Raw genomic sequence first — 12,711 nt, 5'->3', positions numbered from 1 at the left:
ACTTGTAAATGCCGTCGCGGTTCAAGATATAACTCACCTTTGTATATGGCAATGACTTGCCTCCTCAGCTCATCATTAGGACGCATCATGGCTTCTATCTCAAGACCAGCTTCATGCCGCAACCAAACACAATAGAGACAAGAGGTTGAGCTTCAAGCTCCAAGTTCAAAAGAAACAATGTCATCACCGCCCCGCCACTTTCTCAACGGAGCTAAAAACCCCCAAACTCTGATGACTTCCAGCCTATCACAGCTCATCTCCATGCAAGGCTGAGCAAACGCCACCTTTTTTCGTCGTCGCGAGCCTGCATTTCATCATCATCCGATATTCACAACTATCTCATCCCTCTTTAAAAAAAAAATCTTCCACCAATTACGCGCAATTGAATACTCTCCCTATATAGCTAGGCCTCTACACTGCAACTCTCCTCACAAAGACGATGCCGCGCCTCCCTCCAGCACTGCAAGTCTTCCCCACGCTCACCCGCTTCGCCATCCGTCCCCGGCGCCTGGCAGAAGTCCCCATCGGAGGCCCCGCGAGCAGCGTTTCCGCCCAGGCGCTGCAGCAGAGCGCGATCCATTTGTACCATGACCTGGGCGTGGTGGTGTTTGCGGGGTGCTCGGTGAGGGAGGTTAGCCGGATAGGAGATGTGCTGAGGGAGGTTGTTGCTTTGGGGGGCCAGGGAGGGTTGGTGACGAGGCTGGATGCGTGGGAGGGCGAGGTTGTGAGGAGGCGGGAGGAGGGTGTGATGGAGGGGGATGTGTATAAGGCTTTGGATGAGAAGAGGGTGAGTGATTTGTTGTGTGGAGTGAAGGGGGGGATAAGGCTGATGAGGTTGTTAGACGGGGATTATCAAGCCTACGGCTTTGCTACGGCTTGCGACGACACGGTTTGAGGAGATACTCAAGGAAAAAGTTCCGGAGCTCAAGACTGCAAAGAACATTGACCTTCGAGAAACACAAGTCATGGTGCCGGCATCACCCCCTCCGAGAGGAATTATTAACGTATGATGGCTTCTTTCATCTTCTCTTTGTTTAGCTACAGCTCACGCAGACGGTAACAGAAAACGGTTGACGGACAACGCCGAGTCCCCATCGAGTCCTTCACCACCATAGGCGTCAACCGTGTCAGCGGCTTCACGATTGGAGAGACACGCTTCTTCACCGTCGGCTCAGGCAACTACGTTGGCGGCGCAAGGGCAGACTACATGATGCTAAAATACGGCGAGGACAAGGACAAGAGCGCGAGCATCAGCGTGACGCCTTACTGGGGCCACGGAAAGCTCAAGCAGCGGCGGCGGGCCAGCGACGAGGCACAGGGCGCCATCTTTGACGACGTCGTGCGCAAGGTGATGCAGCCGCTGTGGGATGTGGAACGCAGTGTCTGGGCCACCAAGGCAGAGGAGCTGGAGAAGAAGGAGAAGAAGGGGAGACGATAATACCCAAACAAAGACCACCGCTTAAGCGCTTGTATAAAGATGAAAGAAAAAGGCAGAATAGCATGTACGATGGACGTTGACGAGTTATGAATCCCTGCAACGAGAATCCGCCCGCGCTGTACTCTAGGGTGGGCGAGAAGAAGATTCACTGGTCGTGTTGTAGGATGTACTATCACTGATGGCTTCACAAAAGGAAGCAAAGGCAAAGTGGGTGTAAACACCGCATATAGGCAGATAAGACCTGTCAATTCCCCCACCCTCACCAATTGCCGCGGTTTTCACCGGGGCACAGATTTAGACACCAAAAGTCGCGTGTTTGGTGGAATCCCCCTCATCTTGCGGCTGGGGGATTGTTCCTCAAGAGGCCATTGGTTGGAACGGGCAGAGGAAAAAAGATGCCAAGTACTCTGTACTACCTCACAAGGTAGCAGTCCATTCCAGGTTCTGGGATCTCTGAACTGCCGAACCCAACCGCGGGCTTGCCCTGGAGATGACGGGATTGGGAAGTGTGTTGGTTGTAGTCCCGGTGCCGAGACGGAGGTCGTGGATTAGGTCGGGTGTCACTCAATAGACGTCAAATACCCAAGTGAGTCAGTAATATACTAGGTAGACGGAGGTAGTACCGTAGTATGTATGCACTACTGGACTCTGACAGCTAGCAGCAGGAATAGGGCGAATGTCGCGGGAATAAAAAAAAGCTGTACAGTAGAAAGCAACTCAACGTCCCAAGATCGGAGCCGCAGCCCCTTAATGCCGTCGTCTGCCGGCTCAATGCAAATGACACCATCAAAGCCCACGATAAAGCCAAGGAGGTCACGCTGGTCGCAAGCCGCTCGCCCGCGTCTGAGAAAAGATGGCTAGTCGACGACGATCACTCTGAGGCAGAACGAGAGCGAGGGTATCGCGGGGTATCGTGACCCGAGGAGGGGCAGCTAGCCGACTTCAACCCTGCTGTGAGCATTGATTGTTTTTTAGCATCGATAGGGCAAGGCAAGGCAAGACAGAGCAATGCATCCTTCGTTGCGGCATGTCCAAAGAGGCGTTCCGTATTACGGTGCGAGTTGCCAGAGGGAATTGGTCAGTAAGTAAGCGAGTAGCCGATTCGAAGGGGAGAGAGCCGGTGAGGTTGTTTCTGTCCGTGTGTCTTCTGCCTCTCTCCCCATCTTGCTCCGTTCCTCTGCTCCCCCACACAAACAACCTCACCCACGACTAGAAGGATTGCCGTCAGCTGGCTTGGTGATTAGCGTTTCGGGGCGGCTGAGAGGCTGGATCGGAGATTTGGCCCCAAGGGCCACGATTACGTTAGCGGCCGGGCAAGCAAAAAAGCACAGTCGATGCGATGCGATGCGATGCGATGCGATGCCACGGTCAAGGCCAAGGAGCGGTCAGAACAGGCCAAGTGCATGGGATCCCGCCAGAGTCAGCACTCATGCAGTGACTCGCCTGCTGTCTGCCGCTTCCAATGTCACGCTGTTCCGGCCCCCTTTAGTGGGATGAGGGTTGAGGCCATCGTCTGTACGAGTACTGTACTGTAGGTTGTAGCGGCAGTTCAGTCAGGGATGCAGCATGCACGGAGTAGCATTGCTAGCAACTTAGTAGCAGCAAACAGTACAAGGACCGTGTCGGTGTGTTTCCGATGAGGACCCCCCACTTTTCGTGATCGCTGTACGGAGTACGAGTAGAGAGGGCGAGGAAGAGAAAAAAGAGGCTCCATCGGGCCAGAGATTTTTCAACTGTTAGCGCCTACGATTAAAGACGAAGACTGAGAGCGAAGAATAGGAAGAAGAAGATGCTTGGGCGTCATTAGTGGTAGGTAGAGTGAGAATGACTTGACAGACAGCCGATGGATGTATTTCTCTTTTTTTTTCCTTTTTTTTCTAATTCAGGTTGACTTGCAAAGAAACATCAATAACATCTGAAAGCGGGGGGTCCTTTGAACAGCGCATGCACGTGCAAGCGGGATGATGTACCGAGTACCTACCTCTCTACATGGACGAAAGCGTCCTTTCGAAACACGGAGCGCGTGCCCATCGGTTTTTTCCCTTGTGCCAATGGTGATTGGCTTCCTGGATGGCAGCACGAGATGAGCGAATTGCGGCTTATGGCCAGCCAGGGACTTTTTTCTTTTTTCATCTCTCAATTGCTGCTGGTTTAGCCTATGCTACAGTACCACCCCATGTACTGCTGTTAGTACACATTGGCGATCAAAGAGTTGCTTCATTTCACTTACACTTTTTCTTCACCCTCTGCAAGTACCAGCAACATGGCGACTGGGGTCCCCCCTCGGAAGGGGCTGGCAGCGACGTCAGATCCCTTGCCGCTGGCCCTCCTTTTCCGTGGTACGTACCGCATGGCAAAAGCTTAACCTGCCCTAGCCACGCGCCAGCCTATCGAGAGTTTTTCCGGCCAAGAACAGCCGACAGCCTCAATCCAAGTCCCGACGTGGCCATGAGCCAAAACATCAGATTCAGCTGTTGCGCTAAAAATGGCCTGTCAGAAGGATCAGTTGCTGCTGTCGTTGCCCGTGGCCCGCTGTTCCGGCGGCTCCGGCGGCTGCTTTGCTCTGTGGCCGGCCTCTGCTGGGGACGCTCAGAAGCCCACAGCCGTTTGCACCGTTTCGGTCTCGGGGCGCTGCTAATTCGGCTTCCAAGTACAGTTCTGGTACAATTGAATGCTTGGACGTTGGCTCTGGTCCGGGTGCGAGTACAAACAGGCTGGGGGGAGGTCACTCGGCGTCGCGGAGAGCTGCAAGGGATACACACTAAAGGCCTATCGAACTTCCTCCCCCTGTCTACTTTAGTTGCCGCGCTTGCAGCGAGTTATGGGCATTTGTGCCGTGATCAATCCAGCTTAGCAGCCTCGTGAATCGTCAAGGTATGCCGGTCTGGGTATTAGGTATACCACTTGCTGTACTGTGCTCGCTCTCTGCTCCTCGCCCGGAGTGGATTATGGCTTGTTGTCTACCGAAGGTACTTCTTGAAATGTCGTGGCTCTGTCATGTGTCAGAAAACAACCTTACCTTGATAGGCGGCGCCGCCAACGGCCGGAGCACAGTACGGTACATGTACGTTGCTGACTTGGGTTATACCTCGAACCGCACTGCATTTGTACCCTTTCGCTACAAGTCGTCGCTGGCAGTACCTCCTAATACTCCGTCAAAGTACCTTCGGCTTTTATAGCCCAGTCCAGCCCAGCCCATCAGATGCCTTTGATCAAATGCTATGTAAAATTAATCCAAGACATGATAAGAAAGCCATGGGCAAACCCGCTGCTTCGTTCCATTGCATTGCATTGCACGCCTTCTCGCATTCTCCAGTCCAGCTGGGAGAATAGAGACAGGGGACGCAGCCCGCAAAATGCCCATCCAGTTGCTTGCGCTTGCATGTGCCTTGTGCCGAAGCAAAGTACGAGTACTTGCACAGTACATCCGCTGGCCTGTGAATCCCCACATGCCCCCCATTAGCGCGCTGTAGAACGGTAGATCCAGGGCCCGCCCTAGCGCCTCCTGTGCCCTGGAAGCCCGCCCAAAGGCCCTAGAGCTCTGGCGCTGCAAGCCCTGCAACACGGCGGCTGCCCCCTCTACCACGCTCTAATATTCCCCGGTTCGTGGGTACAGTCGCTGGGCTGCTTTTCTTTTTTTTTTTTCGCTTCCTCTACCACTTCCAGCAGCTTCTGTCTTGGGGGGTCAAAATCTCACTCCTTCACCCCGAATTCCTTCGCAAACGACGACGGCTTCTCGACCAGCGCCCACCGACGGCTCATTTGTTTGGGCCGTGCAAAGTGCCCTTGTTCCCTCTCTTGTCCAGCCGCAGACACACGCCAGCGGTCTCCCGAATGACGACGACATCCTGCAATTAGCAAACTACAAACTTCGACTCACCTTCTCCCCCACCACCAAGGGAAAAAGAAAAAAGGGCAGCAATCCTTCCCGCAATCCGACTCCAGCCCACCGACGGACCAGCCGCGCGCAGACTGAAGCCAGAGGAAGCAAACAATCCCCTTCCCGCTGCTGCTGGCCCTGGCCTCCAAACAGGTCTCCAGGGTTGCTCGGCAGTCAGTGGGGGGAGAGAAGCAGCCGCGCATGCCTCGCGCATCGGGATCGAGCAAGCGACAGTCAGGAGCCGCTCATCGCGACACCAAGGAGAATGGGCTCGTAGCCCCGGCAAAGCGAGTTACTGGCAGGAAGAGCCTCAATCCTCCCGAGGGCCCTGCGAGGCCGGCCGACCATGGCGCGGGCCACGCAGGGCCGCAGTTTGTGCTGCCCAACGGCGTCTCCAAGGCCGCCATCGACTTCCACGACCGCTCCACCGATGCTCGCAGGGCTTCCGTCGGCAACTACTCTGAGACGTCCACGTCCGAGTCGTGCACCTCTCATATAGGCTCTGGTTCCGCTGCCAATGTCGACGGTGGTCATCGCCAGATCGACGTCAACGCCCTCAAGAACGCAGACGTCCACCGCGATTCCGGACCCATCGACATGGTGGCCACCGTCCTCAAGACGCTCCCTATGCAGGACACGCTCGCCATCCTCATCCTCCTCATGCAGCTCCCGACGCTTTCCCTCTCCATCATCTACGGCATCTTTACCTGTCTGACCTTTGTTCCCCCCGTCACCACCAGCTCGGGCATCAACCTCAACTTTGCCGAAATCTTCGATGGCCACTCCACCATGCCCTCCCTCGTCACCGTGGTCTGCATGGACTTCTTCTTCCTCCTCGTCTGGCTGTTTCTGTGGCAGCCGGTCCAGGACGCCATCTTGGACCTCGCCAAACCCATCATCGCCATCACCCTCGGTGGCGGCACTACGTATAGGAACGGCGGCGGCTCCCGAGGCCTCACCACCTGCTTCGTCTGGATCGTCGTCAACCATGTCATCCGCAGCACCAGAACCCACTGGTCCCGTCTTGCTAGGCACATCCCCGAGGACTGGCAGGTGCCTTCTGCCCTGAGCAGCACGTTCGAGTCGACCTCCGTTCTGCACGATAAGAGAAGTGCGTTTGCGTGGGTCCGGAGCGGACTGGCCATTCACATCCTCACACAGGGGCTCGTGAGATATATTCGTGAGTGGTATTTGAGGAGGGAAAAGGCCAACGCGGCGTCCGGCCAGCACGATCCCGAGGCAGGGAAGCCCGTAGCCACCATTTCCATCAACGGCGAGATTGCCCACGACACTGGCTTTAACACGCCCGACACGGAGACCGGGTGCCCCCCTCAACCCGCCGCTCCCGCCACCAACAAGAAAAGGAGAAAGCAAAGCACGCAGGTCAGGCTGCAGCAGCCGCTATGGGCTGCCCTGGCCAGCACAAAGATTGTTGTCATGAAGGAGTACGAGTCGTCCCACGTGCCCTCGAAATCGCTCGGCGTCAACACGACGGACATTCACAACCTCGGAAACGCACCTTTCAACACACAACCCAAGCAGATATGGATTTCATACATCGGCAGCGACGAAGTATGCTTTAACACGAGCCACTTCCCGGATCTAGACGACGAACCGCCACTCCCCACCACCGCCAACGGACACGCAATCACGCGGCCGGCCGGTGTCGATACGTCCAAGCCCTTTTACGTCAAAGTGAACAACGCATTCTGGCAACCCACACGCATCTTTCCTGTTGTCGAAGCAGACGACGGCGGCCGAGGCGGTACTCGTTGGACGGGAGACATTTACGGTCTCCGCCCATCGTCCAAGTACGTCTGTGAGTTTGTGGACATTAGAACTGACAAGATTGTCTTCTCCACAAGCATCCGGACCATCAAGGAACCCGCCCGAGAAAATAGCAATGCACCCGTCGCCGTGTCTGGCTCTCAGCAGTCACTGCAACCCGATTCCCCCGCCACTACTTTGAGCATCTCCATTGCGGCCGCAGAAGTCAGGCTCAACGACGAGAAGAACCGCCTCAAGACGTGGCGGAAGGAATGGAAGTCGAGAATCAACACTCTCAAGAAGGAAAACGAGCTTACGGACAACCAACTAGCCTCGGCCGGCCACAGCGATGACAAGTACAGGCAAAAGATCCGCCAGCAAGAGACCCAGAAAGCACAGGCCGAACGCGATACGGAAACCCAGGCCGAACAGCTCAAGAAGTTTGACGGCTCGCCGGAGCTAGCCGAGAACAAGAAGAAGATGGAGCGATCCTACTCGGGCGAGAAGAAGCTCTATGATGCTGCGCAAAAGAGTTTCCGCGAGTACAAGGCAACGCTGGAGAGCGAGGTCCAGTCCAAGGACAATGAAAAGGGCAACCTCAACACCAAGCGCAACAAGATTGCCACTCGCATTGCCAAGGTTGAAAACGAGCTCGCCAACATCACCGATGCAAACAACCGGGGTCTCAACGAGGTGGAGCGCCGAAAGCGTGAACGTGCAGGCTGGCAGGAGCAGATTGTCAACTCGGACAAGTCGTTCAACGATCAGCTCGGGCAGAGCTATGCGTCCAACAACATGAAGGCTGAGCATCTCCGCGGCCTCCAGAACGAGTTGCAGACGGTTAGAAGCTACATGAGCCAGGCCAACGGCTTGCCTGTTGACATGGCCTCGCTCGAGTCAGCCGTTCACGCTCCCTTTCATTCGCCGCAGCCTCAGCAACAGCAGATGCCGCCGCAACAGCAGCCGCAAACTCCTTGGAATCCCAACCCCGCTGCTCCCGCCCATTTCCCTGCCAGCGTCAACTACTGGGGAGGCGTAAACGGCGAGAACCACTCATCCACGTCTCTGTCCCTGGGCCCCCCCGGCTTGGCAGCCTGGCAATCTCCGCCCATGACCTCTTTCGAGCTCCGCGGCGCCAAATCGCGAGGTCGCAGCTCTAGTATGCTCAGCGACGTCAGCGGTTTCACCCAGCCGAGCGACGAGGAGCCTCGTTCTCCCGTCGGCATGGGCATTTCACGACGCCCCTTGTACACGAAGCGGTTCGGCATGCACGACAGCAGGCGGAGCACAGGCAGCGGCGGCAGCGGTGGTAGCGGCAGCATGGGCGATCCATCCAGCCCGGCGTGATGGCATTTCTTCTTCCTTGTCCATTTGTATTTATGCTTGTTGAGTCTGAGGGCTAAAGGTTGTCAACGGTGCGGTTTGCCTGGCAGCGTTCTCCGTCACGGGGATCGAGCGAGCTGGCCAACGTGCTGGAAGCGATGGGTATGTAGTTTGGCATAGTCGCCTTTGGTTTGATGAATGAAGCAGCGCTTTGCAGAATCCGTGTGTCCCCTCGCCGTCCCCAAGTGATGTGTAACTGTGGCTTTTTCAAGAAGAGTATCTTGCATAGAGGATGATGTGTCTGTCCTGAAACGATTGGTCCGTCTGAAATAGATGGGCAGCCGTTGGTATATATATTACCCACCCCATGGCAAGGCTCGGCCAACAAGCATTAATCTATGCTGCCTGGAGCACAGCCGTGTGCATGCAGGGCGGTTACACGAGTCCTATGGGGAGGCAAGTCGCCCAATCAATACACCTCTCTGGGCCGCTTTCTATATATCTGAGGGGAATGTGAATGGAAGTTGAGCTTGGTCAGGTGCTTTTAGTTGCATCATGGCTGGGCGCAGGTGAGGAGAAAGTGATGTGCGTCCCAACGTAAAACGTAAAAAGAAACATCTCAAGGTTTCATTCTCTCTACTCTCTTTGTTCTCCTTTTTCTTTTCAAATTCATCGTTGATTCTTTTTTTTTCCCCAAGTTAACATGGCTTTCTGTTCGACCTGCAACCGAGTATTCAAGGACGACGCCGCGCTGTCGATGCATCTACGAGACAGCAAAGTGCACGACTCCGAGTCCGCGGCGACAACGCAAGAAGCTGTTGCCTGGAAGTGCGTGCGCTGCGAGACGGGGTTTGATTCGAAGGAGGAGCTGAGGATGCATGTGCTTTCGTCTGAGAAGCATTTCGCGTGCGTGGCGTGTTTGGAGGGCGGGGAGTGGCAGGACTTTTTGACGAAGAGGGCGCTGAAGAGCCATATTTGGGGGAAGCACAAGCGCCACGGCTCGGTACAGGGAAGTGATGAGTCGAAGGAGGACAACAAAGGGAAGGGAAAGGCGCGAGAGACGCCGCTGGATGGATTCTTCACCTCGTTTGTGGGATTCGTGTACGATGCTCGTTTGTCGCCGGAGGCGTCGTGGAAGAAGCTGAGGCGGTTCAAGGGCTGGAAGGGTCCGCCTGAGAGGAGGAGTGATGCGGAGAATGACGCTTGGGGGGGTTATCAGGGGGCGCTCGTGAGGGAGGTTGAGATGTGGTTTGGGGATGAGAAGGATTTGACGGCGTGGTGGACGCTTTGCAAGGCGGTGGGCAAGGTTGATCCGCCGGATGAGATTCAAGAGTGCAAAAAGGTATGTGTTTTCTCTATGTCTCTTGACTGTCTGCTTTTTGATGTAGTGTGTTTGGTTGGGATGGGAGAGGCTGATGGGAAGCATTTTGAATGATAGATTCTGCGGACGACGCATGTCAACATTGTCGACTTGATCAACTGGGGCAGGAAAGGCGGAAACGAGAATGAAGGGAAAAAGGTCAGAGTGTTCACGTCTGTGGAGGAGCTGAAGGATTACAGCGTGAAGAGCAAAAAGATATTCAAGAAGGAGCAATTGAAGTCGTATAGTGGAGGGAATGTGGTGTTGAAGCACTTGTTGAGGGTGTTTTTCACTCAGGGACGGCGGCTGGTGTACATGCGGTGAGGCTGCCTACTGGGTATAGCTTCATGATAGATGCTGTGTGCTTTTGCAATGCGGTGCAATTCCAGTCTGTGAGTCTATTCTAAAGGTTCTATTCTAAAAGTCTATCTAATGTCGCGCCATGCCGGGCCGCGTCATGCCATGCCGGGCATGCCTGAGTCGTTCGAAACTCGTTCTTCCTCCATGCGTGCTCTCAACGACTGCTGTCCAATTCCAACAGCGCAAGTCTTCCAATGATCGCCATCGTCTAAGCCAATCCTCCAATTCCAACAGTTCTGGTTCCCAAGATCATCACCATCCTCAAAGCTGGTCCTGCAGCTCCATCATCTGAATTGACTCTCCAACCCCAACAGCGCCAGTCCCCCAGTCATCACCATCCTCAAAGCTAACCCTCCATCTCCAACAGCTCCGGTCCCCTCAATCATCTCCCTCTGCTGAGCTAACCCTCCATCTCCAACAGCCCCGGTTCCCCATTCACCTCCAACAGCTCTGGTCGCCTGAATCATCACCATCATCTAGGCTAACCCTCCAACGGCCTTGTCGACCCCTTGCCTTCCGGAATGTGAACAGTTCCCATTCCGAGAGGCTCCTCAAGCTGCGTAATGTTCCTCAGCTCTGGCAACGTAAACGGCTCCGTGTAGCTCATGCTGTCGACTCTCCCCAGCAGCTTCTCCAAATGGCGAAGCGAGGCAGCAGGAGCATATCCCGGCCCTTGATGTCCTGCCAACTTGGTCACCACAAAGGTGAGTCCTCGCTCCTCGTGTACTGTCCCCAGCACGCCCGAACCAGCTGGCATATCGCTGGCGTAACCTGTCTGCTTTTGCTTATCGGGATCGAGGCCGTAAAGGGGAACATAAAAAGGATCTTTGGGCTTGCACTGAAAGCCCATCTTTCCACCCCATGTCATGTTTTGGATGCCCAAAAGGACACCATCAATGTTAAGGAGCCAGTCAGCGCCGCCTTGGGCAATGATAACATTTTGGGTTGTTTCAATGACTTGCGGGAGATGCTCCAGGCCTGATGGCAGAGAGTTATCGTCATAGCCATTAGCGGTCCCGAAGACGTACTGTTTGCATTTTTGCCAAGTAACCGAAGCGGGAGCATGGATAGCCGTTTTGACATCGCTACGGTTGAAATAGGGAGCATCGTCGTTGATGGGAGTATAGGCCGTAGGGCAATACTCGAGGATATTGTAGGGGTTGAAACAGGGGTTCGCCACGGAAACTTTCAATCCGACAATGTGTTGAAAATCAATACAAGTCTCGGTGCTGATAGAGGTGAAATTGGGCATCAAATTCTTGACAGAATCGATAGCAGGCTGCATGCCAGACGGAGGAAACGTAAGATATCTATCATAGAATTCGTCGAAGCCACACTCTTCGGAGATTGTGCGGACGCGAGACAGCTCGTTATCGTCAAGAGGAAGCTCAAATTGATGGCGAGAGAGGTAGGGCAGAACCGGAACGCTGAAATGGACAGCTTTTTCAGTTAAAAATCCATCGTAAATTATCAGGCCTGCCACATTGTAATGATCCGTGTCGTTAGCATCAATGAAGTGGCTCGAGATGTATGGACCATAGTAGCCGCCATACGACTCCGTCGCGATGTAGACACGCCAGCCATGCAAGCCAAAAACATCGACAAAGCTGCGCCAGAAACCCATAAATTGGACAGCCAGTTCGTCCTCATCGATGATGCTGGGCTTGCCCTCGGAAAAGCCTGTGCCGATGGGTTGGTCAATCCAAACGACGTTGGTGAGAAGGTGCCAACTCCAAGGGTTGCTCTTCGGCTTCAAGGTTCCAGGTTGCCAGGAAAGGGGGCCGTTTTCTTGGAGCAAGGCGACGAGAGACGAGCAGCCGGGCTATTTGTTTGGGCTCAGTCAGCAAATAGAAAACGTGGGTGGAAGATACTTTGGGTCTGAACATACACCGCCGCTAAGCCAGATGACGATTTCCTTATCATCCTTGTGCTCTTCGTTGACAGTTGGAAAGAACCAGAAGAACATGTTGTCTTTTTCATCGGTCTTGTTGCTGATTGGCAGAAGGCCGGCGTACGACTCGCCTACATCGAAATCGACTTCTGGGATTCCAGTCCCATTGACGGCGAACTCTGTGCAAATATCAGCGTAAGGCCAGGACAAGAGGCCACTGGATCACTGGTTGAGACGTACTTTCGGTGACAGAGTTGAGGTATCGTGACGTTGGCTCTGGCTTACAGTTGTCACCAGTGAAGTTTCTGCCGATGATTGGAAGTTTGGATGTCGTGAGGTTCACGGGATGGTGGTCAACGGATTCAACGAGAGCGTTGCTGGGTCCGGATGGCCCAGCAAAGATGCTGTTGATAGCGGGCAACAGGGGTAACACCCAGTGAAATCCCATTGTGAGGGATATGAAGTATACAGATGGCAGTGGACAAAATATTCGTGCAGGGTGAATCTTGGACAAAATACTCGTGCAGGGTGAATCTTGGAGAAATCTTGAGAATCCAAAACTCGGCTTTACTGTGCTTCTTATAGAAGACGGAGTGTTTATGACTTTGGTATGTCCAAGGGCATCGGGATGTCTCCATCATGTACATTGCCTATTGGCTTCGATATCTCACCGAGTCAACCGTCATGCTGAA

General features: G+C 54.5%; 4 protein-coding genes across 4 annotated transcripts; 3 read left to right on the top strand and 1 right to left on the bottom strand.

The window, feature by feature from the left end:
* Positions 1-439: 439 nt before the first annotated feature.
* Positions 440-1,438, top strand: Triagg1_2078 (uncharacterized protein; the record flags this gene model as incomplete). The annotated part of the gene is made up of 3 exons (XM_062896219.1): positions 440-787; positions 843-1,004; positions 1,064-1,438. 3 exons carry the CDS (start codon positions 440-442, stop codon positions 1,436-1,438), a joined length of 885 nt encoding a protein of 294 aa, XP_062758934.1.
* Positions 1,439-5,519: 4,081 nt separating this feature from the next.
* Positions 5,520-8,432, top strand: Triagg1_2077 (uncharacterized protein; the record flags this gene model as incomplete). The annotated part of the gene is made up of 1 exon (XM_062896218.1): positions 5,520-8,432. One exon carries the CDS (start codon positions 5,520-5,522, stop codon positions 8,430-8,432), a length of 2,913 nt encoding a protein of 970 aa, XP_062758933.1.
* A 679-nt stretch (positions 8,433-9,111) lies between these two features.
* On the top strand, positions 9,112-10,092 carry Triagg1_2076 (uncharacterized protein; the record flags this gene model as incomplete). Its single annotated transcript, XM_062896217.1, has 2 exons — positions 9,112-9,750; positions 9,847-10,092. The coding sequence occupies 2 exons, from the start codon at positions 9,112-9,114 to the stop codon at positions 10,090-10,092; spliced, it is 885 nt and encodes a 294-aa protein (XP_062758932.1).
* A 517-nt stretch (positions 10,093-10,609) lies between these two features.
* Positions 10,610-12,467, bottom strand: Triagg1_2075 (uncharacterized protein; the record flags this gene model as incomplete). The annotated part of the gene is made up of 3 exons (XM_062896216.1): positions 10,610-11,950; positions 12,017-12,198; positions 12,260-12,467. 3 exons carry the CDS (start codon positions 12,465-12,467, stop codon positions 10,610-10,612), a joined length of 1,731 nt encoding a protein of 576 aa, XP_062758931.1.
* Positions 12,468-12,711: the final 244 nt, after the last annotated feature.

Source organism: Trichoderma aggressivum (genome assembly GCF_033847375.1).
Source record: "Trichoderma aggressivum f. europaeum strain CBS 100526 chromosome Unknown scaffold_005, whole genome shotgun sequence".
Lineage (NCBI taxonomy): Eukaryota > Fungi > Ascomycota > Sordariomycetes > Hypocreales > Hypocreaceae > Trichoderma > Trichoderma aggressivum.
The sequence above is the reverse complement of the archived record's forward strand: the minus strand, read 5'-3'. Positions and strand labels throughout refer to the sequence as shown.